The 16114-nt window shown below is 30.8% G+C and overlaps 1 protein-coding gene across 2 annotated transcripts in view; it reads right to left on the bottom strand.

Annotated features, from left to right (window-relative positions):
- LOC143072566 (uncharacterized) overlaps positions 1-16114 on the bottom strand; it is a 65169-nt gene that overhangs the window by 11799 nt on the left and 37256 nt on the right. Inside the window, exons 1-3 of one of the 2 annotated variants that reach the window (XM_076247563.1) lie at positions 10768-10921; positions 1694-1901; positions 518-841 (exon numbers count right to left, since the gene is read on the bottom strand). In XM_076247563.1, coding sequence (XP_076103678.1) covers positions 518-841; positions 1694-1897 — 528 coding nt within the window. In that variant the 5' untranslated portion in view covers positions 1898-1901; positions 10768-10921. Of the gene's footprint in view, positions 1-517; positions 842-1693; positions 1902-10767; positions 10922-16114 lie in introns of those variants that run through there. The other variant, XM_076247564.1, reaches the window with a different exon arrangement.

Raw genomic sequence — 16114 nt, 5'->3', positions numbered from 1 at the left:
AAATAATCTAACTTTTAATCAATACGTTTTTAATTTCATGCGTTCAAAACGCTTTTTAATTAACCTTCATTAGGAACATTCACAGCCGAATATTTGAAAGCCAAGAATATATAATAAACAAAGCAATTGAAGAGCTATATATATATATATATATATATAACCTTCCAAAAAGATCAACAACAATAGTCCCATGTATAGGTTAACTTTGCCTGAGGAGGTGAAACTTTAGTTTCTTTATAACTTCAAAATTTATAAACGAACAATTTTAGAAAGGTTTGTCATAAATTATGTCAGTACCAAAATAATGACTACTGAGCTGACGATACCCTCTGGGAATTTATAGTCTACTATCAAGTTCGTGTACATGTATCGACCAGTCCAAGTGCTACAAAAAATGAAAACAACGTCATTAATTCCATGTTTCCGAACGCCTTTCTGCATTAACCATCATCAGGAACGCGGAGCAATGATAATTCGATTAATGATGAGTTATAATAGAAGATAAGGCTAGCCATACCTTTAGTTCTGATGTTTCCTCGTTCAAAGTAACAGATATATAAAAAGCTTCAAGTATCTTTTCAACAGGAAGAATACATTTCCCTTGCATGACCATCATCCCATTCTCCTTCCAGTCATTTTCATGAATAATGTTTCCGACATCTTTCAAGGTAGCTGCAGGTTCCTCGACATTACTTGAACATGAACCAGAAATTGGGACGTCTGCCTCCTTATATGTTAGTCTAAAATGTACGTCTATTGTCTTTGGCCCATATTCATACTTGCTTTTCATTTTGTATGTTTTACCGTCATCAAGGCGGTCTGTGACTGTCATTACCCATATCTATAATTAAAAAAAAAAGTTTATCGTCAAATAATTCGTCTTTATCATCCTGTTCAATCGCTCTCGTATTTTTTTTATCACGGCTTTTGATATGAACAGGAAGTATCAGCGATATCACAATGTATGATGAGAAGATGAAAACGATAAACAGATTATCGGGTTTTTATATAAGTATGTAGATATCGTAAAAATACCAGCCGCTTGACACAATGTGAAACTATTCTGCGCGTTCGCTGCGCTCACTTTCCAAAAAGGTTCACATTGTAATTCGCTGCTGATAATTTACGATATTACTGTGTAGTAACTCTGATAAACTATAGTTAACTTTAATATCTCGCAGTTGAAAATAGAAATATAACAATTCATTGTTGGTTTATGAATTTGTTAATTATTTATCTGGAACGTACCTTATAAAACTTTTTTTGCAAGAAGCACAATCAAATTCGTACCCATTTATTTGTCACCTTACAAATGTCACAGCGTCTAGTGCCAACATGGTCCACCAAATTTGCACATATTTTGTACAGTACATGACGATGTACATGTGTACCATTTTATTTTACTTTGATCTGAGTGGCTTTTACGGTTTTCGATCAAATGAATAAATGTTTTGAGATGACGTACGCACACGTCTTTCTTTTATTGTCAAATGACTTCAGTTTAGATAAGAATATTGTCTCTTCTATACAGAACTTGTCTTCACTAACAAGCGAACAGAAAACCTTGCAGAATTTGTTATCAATGCGAAAAAATGATCTTTTTCTGCCTTTGAATTGTCAGTTTGTTTCCAAATTATGAAATTGAATATCCTTCTTCATATATTTCGACCAGATTTTTTTTATTAAATCTTACCTTGATATCTTTTGTTGGAATATTGGTATGCATTGTCATTTCCCATGCACCCTTTCTTTGTTTTTCTGTAATATTAAACGTGCAGAACGCAGATGTCTTTAATTGTCCATTCCTTCCCCATGTACTAGATACTTTCATTTGAACTGATGCACGGGCGCAGGAAATTACGTATCCTACACAAAGTATGATTATTTGAATATGCATTCTCCTAAAAAAAAGATGAAGAAGTAAATTTTAAACTTTACATCTTCAAATACATAAGGATTGTGTTCATGGGACAAAGATGCACTTACTTGTTAATACACAAGAGTCAATGTAATATGTACTAATGCAAATATACTTACGTTTTATTTTCTTGAAACTTACTGACATTTGTTTCTGTATGATGTCCTTGGAGATTGCTCTCGTTGTTCAATGACAAGCAGTAAGGGGGCAACCCGGGAACAGTTAAAGTTACACAACCCAAAACTTGATCTATATTTTGTCAAGATAGACAAACAGTGAGGTTGTTCGTTTCGACTTCTTCACATTTTGTGTTTGTGTTATTTGAACCATGATTTTTTTTTTTTTTTTTTTTTTTTTTTTTTTTTGTGTGTAATTGAGTTTATTTGTTTTCCATCAGTTTTGTAACTCACAATTAAATTTAAATATCTCATGAAAAAATATTCTGCTTTTTTGGAAATGAAAATACAAAAAAAAATAGCCATAGACAATGAAGAGACGAAATAAAAGACCAACAAATGTGTGCCATTAAAACAGGTGGATTGTTATACATTGTAACAGCCACGTAACAGCAGATCTTGCTAAGATGTAATAAGCGAGGCAACATTCCACCATTAGTTGTGTCAAACGCCATAAAAAAAAAAACATTTTCTGTTTTATGATGCTTGCTTATATGACATAAAAACAAATGGAAATCAGTTTTTCGATTCTTTGGTGTAACCAAAACGTGTCTCAGTAATATTATGAGTTTTTAATAATTGTTAAGATATTGTATTTGATCCGTAATCTGTTCCGAATTCTGATTATAAAAGTTTTTTTTTGGTTCATAGAGGTTGAACTGTTTAAATAAGTTCAAGATCGTATATCAGACACCTTTCGAGCCAATAGCAATACTTTCGTTCACGCTATTTTGGTTTCGACATACCGAATAAACGTTACGCACGGTATTCGGTCTATGTTTCATTTGACCATTTCTTGATGCATAAGTATGACAAAAACAAATCAAATCTACGCATTATTGAATAGGAACTTGTCTTGATTTTTCATTTGAATCGAAATTAGATAAAACCTGATTTTAATAAATTTAATGTTATGTCTCATTATATGATTAAACAATGATTTTGTGTTCATAATTTGCCATATTTGCCGTGAAAGACGTAACAACAAGCGCCAACCATCCAAATATAAACGAAGAAAAAATACTAACTACTGAATGGATTTCGATAAAATTTGTGCAGATAGGATATGATATATTCACATTTATTATGTTAAACAGTCACGATAAATATCCTGTCAGTTTCCAATCTAGCAGCCATTTTCGAAATTCCATATAGCTGTAAGATTTGAAAATTCGAGTACACAAAAATGAAACCCAGTAAAACTTCAATATTGTAATATTTTTATATAATAATAGGAAAGGTTCGCTACCTCTACATAAAAATGTGATTTTATTGAATTTTACAAAACTATTTTTATTTTTAACATAGCTTCTCCCATTTTATTTTTTTTTCAGTATTTTCCGTGTCTCCCGTAAATGTTACCATAGAGCCATTGTTCAAGATTTTTGAGTACGATGATAAATTAGGGTATTTTAGATTTGTGACAGACAAATGAACTATGCAAAGAAATGTTATTACTGAAAGACGGAATTCTGAGAATCATAGAGCAACAATTGACATGCTTGGGCAGTGACAAATATTTGAAATATACACTTTCATTTTGTTAAGAATATGATGTCAAAAATATATACTAGTAATCAGTCATGTTGACATGTTTTTTTTTAATAAATAGTTAAACATCAAAATGCAAGCCGTTTTATAAAAAGCTGCAAAGCTTTGACGTTTGGTACAGAAGTAGGATGAAATAATTGAAAAACGACGTCAACTAACGGTACCATTACTAAACCGAACACCGTGCGTAACGTCATAGCAACAGTAAATAACTATTATCAATTGGAAGTCAGCATCAAATATCCCATCGCTGACATATATAAGATAAAGCTACATGAGATAAAGCATCATTTAACGTTCGTGCGACGTAAACCAAACACCAATCAATTAAATGCAGAAACTTTTAAATTCTTATCAACAAATTAATTATCTAATCAGTGTCGGATCCAGAGGGGGCGTAGAGGGCGTACGCCCCCCTTTTTGCTCGGACTTTTTTTTGGGGTAAAATGATTAATCAGACTAGACTTCGTGAACTTTGCCATTTCCCGTGTCTTTAATTTTTATGCGACAATTCTTTACTTTATAAGATATTTTTCGCTGGTATTTACTTATCATGTCAAAGTCATGTGATTCACTTTATGGTGGAGTTGACGAGTGCGTCGAAAAAACGTTACTCAGTCATTTTGAAATTCAAAATACAGTAACACATTGCTTACGCTGAGATTGACAAGCATGACACCTTCAAAGCGACACAGGATTGAACATGTTTAACCCCAAACACCCCATCCTATTCTAAAGAACATAAGTTAATTAACTCTCGTTGTATCTTACTCGGTTGACTCGAAATTTCGGATGAGTCGAAGTTTCACGTGGTCTAAAATAACATACAAGTAGCTGAATAATGATCCCCACTCAGTATAAGCTCTAGATATATTTTAAGTCTAAGGTACGAACCATTTGATTTGAGGGAGAAGTCTGAGATATATAAGTGAACAAACTCTGACACTGATTTTTGCCTTGAACAAAAATTCTGGCCGTATCTTGATTGAAAACAATACTCCTGTCCACTTTTTTCTGTAAGAAACGAAAATTTCCAACAGAATCATTTAGCATTAAATGAACATGATGAATAAAAAACGGGCGTATTTTTTTGGGGGGATGGGGGGGCGGAGGTTTGCAGTTCTGCTGTTTCGCCGAACTGATATATTTTTTCCCCCTCAAAACCAGACTGCAATCTGCCTGCTGGGTGTGGCCTTTATGTCTCCATTTATAGGACGTCGTTCATAAATTCGTTGTCATTTCAGACTCATTCGTAGCCTTTTGTTGATTTAAAAACCCTCACTTCCCTTCATTTTGTTTGGTGAAACATAACAACCAAACATTTGAATAAAATTGCGTAGTCGTCTGTTTTAACTCATGTCGGTCGTATTGTACATTTCTTTGAATGCCCAGCGTATATCTTCGTTTATAACAAGAAATCTAGCGAGGTTATGCTCACTAAACATACAACAAACGAGAATTTTCCCGGTCTATTTTTCACTGACAAGTTTTTTTATTTATGTATGTGCCTGTCCCAAGTCAGGAGTCTGTAATTCAGTGGTTGTCGTTTGTTTATTTGTTACATATTTGTTTTTCGTTCATTTTTTTTTACATAAATAAGGCCGTTAGTTTTCTCGTTTGAATTGTTTTACATTGTCTTATCGGGGCCTTTTATACCTGACTATGCGGTATGGGCTTTGCACATTGTTGAAGGCTGTACGGTGACCTATAGTTGTAAATGTCTGTGTCATTTTGGTCCTTTGTGGATAGTTGTCTCATTGGCAATCATACCACATCTTCTTTTTTTATATCATATCAAATATATCAGTACATAGCTTTGAATCCATACTATCATTTTATGATAGACAGTTAATAGGGAGAATAAAGCATCAAAAATTTCCTACCCTTACACTTTACAGCAACTATTAAAAAAAATACATGCCCCACGTCAGTAACCGTTTAAAAAGTGCATTTTACACTTATTTTATTTTTTTTAGGCTAAAATAAAGGTCCCCAAAATTTTTAAAACTTCGCCCCCCTTTCAAAAATCCTAGATCCGCCCTGCTAATTATGTCCATCAAACTCGAGACCATATCAACCCTTTCAGTATTGGTCGTGGTTTTATAAAAGTACAAATAACTCAGTTATCATTTCTCGGAAATCAACGTACTGAATGATTAATGTAGTAGTTTGCGGATGTGTCAACATATGCAATGTTCTTTTTCAACGTGGTTATGATAGCACAATTAGAGCAAAACATCCTGTTGGCTACACTGAGTTAAAATCATCTATGGTTTTATGACTGGGTCATTGAATTAATCTGTTATTGATAATTCCTAATATATTTTTATCTCATACTGTTTAATCAGGCAAAGCAATCAGCATGCAAAGGTTATGAGTTGCTTTTTTCCTTATTCCTTCTTTCTTTTTTATGTTGTTCATAATTTAAACATATTTCAAAATGCGTAAATATGCAAAAGGGATGGCTACAAGTTAATCAAACTTATGCAGTCTTCAAGTGTTATGGGGAAGGTAAACCCCCAAAATGCGTTTCTAAAGTGTTATATGAAATCACTAGTACTCGGTTGATACCACTGCTCGAGGACTGTTTGCGTCCGACGGTATCGTTATCTCGGTAGTCGTTTCGAAACTGCGGTACTGACATGATTTTCAACATATATATTTTAAAACTTCCCATCGATAACTTGATTCAGAAATCTTCAAAAACTTTAATCAAGTCCATAATTTTGCAAAGTGTCAACTGATATTTTCTAAATTACTTATTATTACAGAAACAAATCCATAATTTTAACCAGAATATTTTTATTTTTTAAACTTGGCTTAATCTAAATATAAAATTAGAAGAGAAATGACTAAAGAATTCCACTATATGTTTCATAAATAGTCCTACAGTAAATAAACTGCATGTATGTCTATTCCTTCTTAATTGAATTGTGACCCTTATACATACATCTTATATTGATATAATTTCAAATATTATCAGAAGTTCCACAAATGTTTTCTTAAATATAATCATAGAAAAGTTGTATGAGAAAGATAAAGTATTGTTCCTTTTGATACATTCAAATATATTTATAATTCTTTGTTAAATAACCTAACATTTCATTTAGACCTCCTTGTAAAAATATCTGTGTATAGATATTTTTGAAATTGATTTATATTGCTTGCCAGTCAATCATATTCTTAAAATCAAAAACATTGTTTTATCGATAAATAATATGAGTCAAACATGACATTTACTTGACTATTTTCCTATTCAAAGAAAGATTAATAAAGTTTTTAAAGAACACACATTTCAGTATAATTCAATTGAAATACACATTAATGCAGGCAATTTATAACTTCAAGTTTATTGTTTTCTTTTGTTTTTATATTAAATCTGGAAATAATCCCTTTAGATGGGTAAAGCAATAAATTTAGAGTTATCTTTCTTAGAACCATATCATGCTATTTGTATGTGATTATTTTTTTATGAATATGAATAACTTATCTATAGGATCTTGGAATGTAAATGGTTTGGGAGATAAGTACAGAGATGATCAATGTATGTCTTGTCTGAAGTATGATATTAATATTCTAATAGAGACCTGGAAAGGTGTTGATGATACTTCAAACATACCTGATTTTAAAAAATTTCAAAAATGTAGAAAAAAGAATAGACGCTCTAGACGATTTAGTGGCTTTATAAATCCCATATCCATAAAGGGATAATGAAATAAAAGATTTAACGTCATCAAAAACCCGTTTTGGATAAAATTAGATAAGAACTTTTTTGGCCTTGAAAAAGATTTATTTGTTTGTGCCGCTTACATCCCCCACTAAATTCTCCCCACTATGATGATGATTTCTTGAAATTGGACGCAGAAATTACCCAAGTATCTGATAAAGGCAATGTTCTGGTAATTGGGGATTTGAATGCTCGAATTACAAATCATGATGATTTTATTGCAGATGAAAATAAAATTCATAGCTCTCTACAAATATACTTTCAGAGGACTATTTTCAAAATTGTAATATAGATAGAAATTTTTTAGATAAAGTTTTTAATTCCCAAGGCCAGCAATAGATTGATCTCTGTATCACCTCTGAGTCTCAGCTAAGAGTTTTGAACGGTCGTTTTATTGGTGATATGCTGGGAAATATGACATGTTTTAAACCTAGTGGGTGTAGTATTGTTGACTATGCCTTGACCAGTGTGGACCTTATTAACTCAGTTAGGTTTTTTTTCAAATATTAGAACCTTCATATTTATTTAATCATGCTCAAATTGTAGTCTTTTTAAAAGGTCGTATATCCAAGCAAAATATGAATATAGACAGAAAATATAGTGAGATAGATATGACATTTGAATGGGAGACTATTTATAAGGGAAAATTATATACTGTTTTAAAAGAAAGAAGCACCAGAGATGAAATACTTGGTTATGAAAATACACTGTTTGAAATAAATTGTTTTGGATTGAGAGAGCAGAACAACAACTAAATAATATATTTAAAACATTAACCATGCGCTCATATAAAATTATTAAATCCTTCATAAAAAGAAATTAAAAAAGAAAAAGCCATGGGAAGATAGAGAACTAGCTGATGTAAAGAAAACTGTATCAAATCTAGCCAAATTATTATGAATAAATCCTTATAACCTCAATTTAAGAAATAATTTTCTAGGTCACTGTAAACTGTGTAAAAAATTAATAAAAAGAAAGAAAAATCAATTTAAAAAGGAAATATTTAGTCAGCTTTCAGCCCTTAGAGATACAGACTCAAAACAATATTGGAAATTATTAAAATCATTAAAATATGAGAACACTAATAATAAAATTGAGCTTCAAGCTGGTTTTCCAGAAATTATTGATCATTTTAAGCATCAAGGAGAGACTGTAAACTATGATAAAGAATTTAAACTAAAATTGAAACCGATATATTGAATGAAACTGATTCACTTTTATTCAAAGAGGTAACTGATAAACCTTTTACTATCAATGAAGTAAATAAATGTATACAAAAATTAAAAACTTGGAAAAGCTCTGGTCCAGACCAAATTTGTAATGAAATTATTAAATATAGTGGTGTTGTTACTTGTAAAGCTATTGCTAAGCTTTTTAATTTAATTCTTGATTCTGGTAAATATCCATCAAACTGGAGAAAATCTTTTACCATACTTATTCATAAAGCTGGAGACAAGCTAGATATTAATAACTATAGGGAGATTTCCCTTCAAAATTGTATCCCTAAACTTTGCAGTAATTAAAGATATGTATAAGTGTTGTGAATCTTCAGTTAAAATAGATAATAAACAATCTGAATTTTTAAAAATAAATAAAGGGGTCAAACAAGGGGACAGTTTGAGCCCAACATTGTTTAATTGTTTTATTAATGATATCCATTCAATTTTTAATGGGACATATGTGATTCTGTGTCCTTAGATAAAACATCAATAAGTAGTCTTAGTTTTGCTGATGATCTTTTGATATTATCAGAATTACAAAACGGTTTACAATCTGCTTTGAATACTAGTAAACTGGAAAAATATTGCTACAAATGGCAACTGACTGTAAATACAAATAAAACAAAAATTATGATTTTTCATTCTAGAAATTCTTTTGAGTCAAAATGTTTTTATAAACAAAATCAGTTAACTGAAGTTAAAGAGTATAATTTTCTTGGGAACATTATTGATAATAAAGGAAAATTTAAGAGATCTACACATGAACTATCCAAGAAAGTCTGAGTTAGGACGATTTCCGCTTGTCTCCTTTATTAAAACTCAAGTTTTATTATATTTTTGTAGAATAAACTGCCATGAAATAAACCCTCTTGTTAAAGAAGCTTTTGCAGTAAATAAGTCTATGTCTGAAGATGGAATATATACTTGGTACACTTTTGCCAAGCATATTTTTAAAGAATTTTGATGAAGAAAGATATGTTGATTTTGATATATCTTTTAAACTTATAAAAAATTCACTCAAAAAAACTTTTAAACATATTGTGAAGGAAAAGTATAATAACATCACTCTTAAAAAACTTTCAAATATTGATTACAGTTCAAAACTTTATCTTTATAGTAAACTTAAAAATGAAATTAAATTCGAGGACTACTTGCACAATCTAAACAATTTTAATAGTCGTCAACTTTAAACAAAACTACGTGTAAGTGATCATAATTTGGAAATTGAATTAGGACGTTTTAAAAAAAATTCAAAGAGAACACAGACTGTGCAAAGTTTGTAAAATTTTAGATGATGAGAAACATTTTTTCCTTCATTGCCAAATTAACAGTAATGTAAGACATTCCCTAATATATGCTATTAAAACCCATTAACCTAATTTTAACCAGCTTCACTCAAACTCTAAACTTAAAACTATTCTAGATCCCAATAAAGATATTTTGTTCAGTGTTGTATACTATATAAAGCAATTTATGGAATTGCGAAAATAAGGTCCACATTGGTCAAATATATATATATATATATATATATACAACTCGTCTAAACATCAACCCAACAATGTTAGATCTGTAAATTTGCTTTCGCAATTTTTTTGTTCTTCCCTCGCCGGGATTCGAACCCATGCTACTGTGATATCGTGACACCAAATCGCCTGCACTGCAGCCGTCCCGCTAGACCACACGACCACCTGGGCTCTACAAAAATAAAGTTTTCAATGGCCGTGTGTTACCTTTCCTCGTCAGTTTTAATCTAGCGGCGTACTACAGTACATGATATAAAAGGCATGGAGATGTTATTGTTACAGATCATTGATGGCGATCCAATGGATAAATCTGTTGTAGAGTTGTCACTGACTCAGACGTACTTATATATAGATATAGATATAGATATAGGTATAGATATAGATATATGTTATTAATATCATCTTCACTTGTTTAACGCATTTATCATGTATTATGCTTCTTGTTATTTTTGTATACAATGTACTACATGTATGTTTGCATTTTAACTCGTCAGGGTTTCATGTTTCTGCAATAAAGATTATTAGTATTAAAAAACAAAGGTGCCAGCTCACTCAGAAAAGAAGTCCAAAGTCTTAAGATGAAATATTCTTATTTAAAATATGGCATATATAATATGTAAAGCAATTGTTTTGATACGAATATCTCTCTTACCTTTGATAAAGACTTGTAACTTGAATATGATATCTTGCAGATGCTTCAACTATATTTATATATCAAAGGAAAAAATTCGTCGAAAATATATAGGTTTCAACAATAAACAAGATTTAAATCTTGACGTATATCTGCATGTAGCTTTTGGACCTAAAATGACCTCGAATCTCCTGGACGTTTTGTTCATTCAAATTTACATACCAATAATTAAATCTTTACGTGGTCAGTCCGATGTTATTTTAAGTGACCATTCGACTTTCTAAACCACGAACAAAGTCACTGCAGGATTTGTTTTTACAATCAAATAAAACACGTAATTGATCCTCGAACCGATTATAAAAATTTGACGTCGCTAAACGTAAAAGGACGCATGGTATTTGACGACAAGACTATAAGTTTTACAAACAAAATTAAATCATTTCATAAATAAGTATTAGAGAAAAACAATATTTAACTTTTAACGTATTATTCAATGTTCCTCAATCGCTGGGGTGTAGTCACCGTTTTTTATATTTTTTGTACTGTTTCATTTCTCAAATCAAGATTTCTTTAACAGTTTAATTTTCTTTCACTTTATCCAAATGATCATTATAATAACAGTGATGTCTTTGCCATTATCCACACGATCTTATGAGAACATAACTTACAGTATATAGTGTGTAATTCAAAAACTCTGTTATTGTAAAAGCGATAACACTTCTGCGCTGAGGCTCGAGCCAAAGAATTTCTCTGGTACAAATTTCGTAAGAAGGTTCTGCTAATAACTCTTCTGTGATTCATTCTATAATATTAGTGTTCAAGTATGGTGTAGAATGTCAAAAACTATGTCAATTTATCAGAAAAATAATGAAAAAATGAAAAAAATATATCAAGATTTTGCTCTCGGTTCTGCTTTGTTGCAATGAAGAAACATCCTTTCAAATTTTTAGATTTTCCTAGAAACTATTGACTTTAAAAACTAGTTGGCGTTAAGCAAACACCAATCAACTAAATCACTTTCGTCTTAGTCACAGCCAAGAACAACACAAAATCGTCAAAACGACGACTGGGTCACAGAAATGCACATTATGAAAACTGGACAAAACAAATGGTGAGATGTAATTCTGTGTACAATTTAGAATGACGTTTTCAAGTCAAATTGTTTTTCTTATTCGGATATTGTTCAAAAACTTAAAAAGTTCACGAAAAAAGCTATTGTGGCAAAGATGATAAATTGAAGTGATTTTGTGGTTGTTTTCAAAAGATAGGAAAAAGTCTCAAAATCGTAAATATGACGGCACTATAACAACGGCAAATAAATAATCTGATTGAATCAAGATTTAACTTGATCAGCTTTTTACTGTTTTATGGCATACATGTATTTAGATATATTATATGTAGTGCTCTATGCGTGCTGCGTGCATTGTCCACAATTCAGTCTAGTTTAGTTGGTTAGCAGTATTTTATGTGTATCTAATGAATATTGCTAGGTTATATTTGTACTAAAACAGAAGAACGACGGCACCAATAAGGACAGTAACAATTTATTGAACTACAGCACTACATAAGACCATTGCAAGACTATGATATTGAGGCAAAAGGAAAAAAACAACATGCAAATACTAGAATAGCGATCTGATTAAAAAAAAAAGTTTTTTTGCTCCCTTAACTGATGACGTTACGCGCGATGTTCGTACCTCATTGAAAAAATTGACGTGTTCGGCAAGATATGTAGGTCTCAAAATTGCAATTTTGTAACTTAAAATAAATTTCTGTTGTAAGCATTTTAAAATAAAAGGTTTTTCAAAAGAAAAACGAAGAAAATAATTGTATAAACTATGTTTTATGTTATATGCGACAAGCTTTAATTTTAAAAAACGGGATTTTTTAAGGTGTCCCGCGTAACATATTTCGTTTATTGTTACAACTGAACTACGATTTGTATCTTAACCATTAATTATTTAAAAAAAAACGGATTTTTCCATTGTCTTACAGAAATGTTTCTTCAGTCATTTACGCAATATTTTATGATGTTATTATAATTCCTAAGAAAAATACGGTTCCATACAACTAAGGCAATTTTGTCCCACTGGGAATTTTTAGGGGGATTACAGTTTTGAGAGTTCAAAAAAATTAATATAGAATTGAAAAAAGTTAGAATTTTTATTTCTACGTCAATGTTATTTTGCTTGATTTTTAAAAATTTAGACAAATATTCTAAAAAAAATATAAAATGATGATTTATGGGAGATTTTTCAGAGGCTTACAATGTTGTCGCACTTCCATTTTTTGGCATAAAAACAAACTTCACTCAAATTTACGGCAATTTTTTACTTACCCGTGCTATGATAAAATCGAATTGAAATAATTTTTCGAAATGTTATCATTCTCAATTTTCCAAAATTCTAAAATACATCAATTTCCTATTAGTAATTTAAAATCACCGTCGATTTTTCGGAGTCTTACTAGAATGTCGCACTTGCGTAAAAACGACGTTTCAGACTCAATTTTGACGTAAACGTTAGAAACCATTTTTCTGATTATTCAAAAGATTTTGAAATCGGTTAAAATATACGACTTTTTTTTATTCTACCACATGCCGTTGAATTTTGTATTTAAAATATATAGTTTTGACTGAAACCCTGGCATATTTTAAACTGAACGATACGAAGTCTCATTATTGAAGGAAGCGGATATTCAGGTTTGTAGACACAACAAATCTTGATTCGGTTCAAAACTTTTAACCTACTAGTGGATACAAACTTCACATTAATATTTTACTCACACCCGGACAAGCTAATATATATTTTATGTTATTCATGCGACGAATGTATACTAGTTAAAAACTCAATTGCATAGTAGCAATGAGGTTGTACCTTTATATATTGATTTTTGACCTGATGAAAAACATACTGACGAAGACGACACAACTGACACTGAATATACAATGACTGACTTAATTGCAGAGAACTCTACTGTCCCTATAAAAGGATGAAGAAAATGTCCCTATAAAAGGATGAAGAAAATGCAAAGTACAAATGTACTATTTATTTTACGCATTTACTTGCCCTGAAACTCTAAGAAAAATTGAAGATGAAGATTTAGCGGGGCGTTTCTTTTACAGAAACAAATCCTTCATGGACCGTACTTCGAAGCATATTTGAATAGATTCAAAATAATCGTTTTAATTGATTAGACAAAAACTTACAGCACGATACTACACGAAATAGTCGTTATTATGCTATCACAGCAGTTAGTCCAAACGGAGTTAATTTCCGATTTTTACCTACGTCCCGAAGCCGTCCGTTTGGACTCTCGTACTAGAAAAAATGAGACTTCAAGGTAGACTATATATGCAATAAATGTTGCTATGACAATATATGATTTATGATCAATACAGACATAAAAAAAACATCAAGATTAACATAGACTTATAGTTTCTAGTACATACCTATGGCACGCCTGAACCACTTTTATTAATTAATCTTAGATTATCTCAGATAAACCTGGTTTATCTCAGATAAACTAAGATTATCTCAGCTTAATTCAAATTCGAGAAAATCCTAGTTTATCTCAGAAAATACAGGAAATTCATTATCTGGAGAAAATCCCGGTTTATTCTAAAATATTAAGAAAATCTAGGTTTATCTGAACGATTTTCAGATAATCCTAATTTATCTCCAGATAATTAATTATCTGAATTTCAGATAATTCATTATCTCATTTTCCAGATAATTTAGGTTTATTTCGGATTCTAAATATACCAAAGAACAATGTAACGAGTGTTCTAATTGGACGACAATCGTTTGCCAGATTTTATATAAAAAATACCGTCCTTTTTAGAGGAGGGGCGACATTCTGCACACGGCACGCAATTATCAAACTACTCATGGTGTGGACATCACCGCTATTGACACCTGGACAATCGAAATTTGTTGAATCATTTAGAAAAACAGTAAATTACAGAAGGGCTGATTATATACAATATACATCATATACTTTGTACATACTTAATAAAATTTGTTAGCTCTCTCCCTTTGACGCTAACTGACTGTTTATTACTGACGGCTAATTTCGACATCGTCGATAATAATTGAACTCTTATATTTTAATTTATTCAGTCGGTTTTAATCTTTTAATCATGACAACGGTTTTGTAAAATATTTAATTTTAACTATTGCATTATTTCGTCATGTGTCAGTAAACAAAATAGAGATTACACTAGAAAGAAGACAATTAAGTAATCCAATACACAAATAATGCACGATTCAATTATGGAAAAAACAATTATTTCATCATGGTTATTCATAAGACATAGTTTTCATTTTGTTATTTCAAAATAATTAATACATAAGTCAGAGTTTATATGCCTTAAACCTTACAGCGCCAGTTTTAAATTGTAGGATATATCAGAGACATATATACACATGTGTATATATATGTGTATATATGTCTCTGGATATACATGTACATTGTCGGAAATTATACAGTTACTAAATGTATATGACTAGTACTCGCTAAGAAACATGAGAAAACCTCTTCGTTCTGTTTCTAAATCTTGATCCAAAAATTTCAATTTTTACACAGTGTATGTAAAGTGCGGATCCTAAAATATCATTTTTACTGTATATGCCATAAATGTCTAATGTAGAATGATAAATAAACAGACGAACTTTTTTTTACTTTCGAAGAAAATGAAGAAAATTAGTTAAAATGTATATGTTCAGAAATACATAATACTAATAAAACAAAGTAAGAGATGCGAGCGGGGTTTTATCGCGCCTAAAGCCATCCAGCTTTGAAATATATACCAAAATAGGTGAATATTTATGACATTTCACGAACAGATCGTGCAGGTGCTTTATAACTAACAGGTAAGATGTTGTTGCAGTACAAAATATTCATTTTAATACAATTAATAAAGTTGTATAACGTAGAATATGTTTTGTCATTGAGTTTCTTCATATTTAACTAAATTCCACTATGATGATTTCGTAATGCTAGTCATGTTTACTGTCGAATAATGATACTATTCTTTCATTTTTACTGTGGAGCGAATCATTAGTACTGTATATGCGGTGAATTTTCACTGTATAATTTTTTATTTATTTTTTTATCTATTACAGCTCATTTCTTTAAGCATGTAGAGCAAGACTTTAGTTGACTTGCTTGTTTTTCTTTTATTGGATAATCGTTATGATAACACCCAATTTAATTCAAATATTAAAAATACAGGTTAAACTATCATATGGCTTATCATATTGTTTTAAAATGTCAATCTTTAATATTTACAAAGTTTGTATAAACAATTAAACAAACAAAGCAAGCAAGCCAACCAAAGTTTTGCTTTGCATGCATTATGAAATTA

This window comes from Mytilus galloprovincialis, chromosome 4 (assembly GCF_965363235.1).
Source record: "Mytilus galloprovincialis chromosome 4, xbMytGall1.hap1.1, whole genome shotgun sequence".
Taxonomy (NCBI): domain Eukaryota; kingdom Metazoa; phylum Mollusca; class Bivalvia; order Mytilida; family Mytilidae; genus Mytilus; species Mytilus galloprovincialis.
This window is presented reverse-complemented; position numbering and strand designations above follow the sequence as displayed.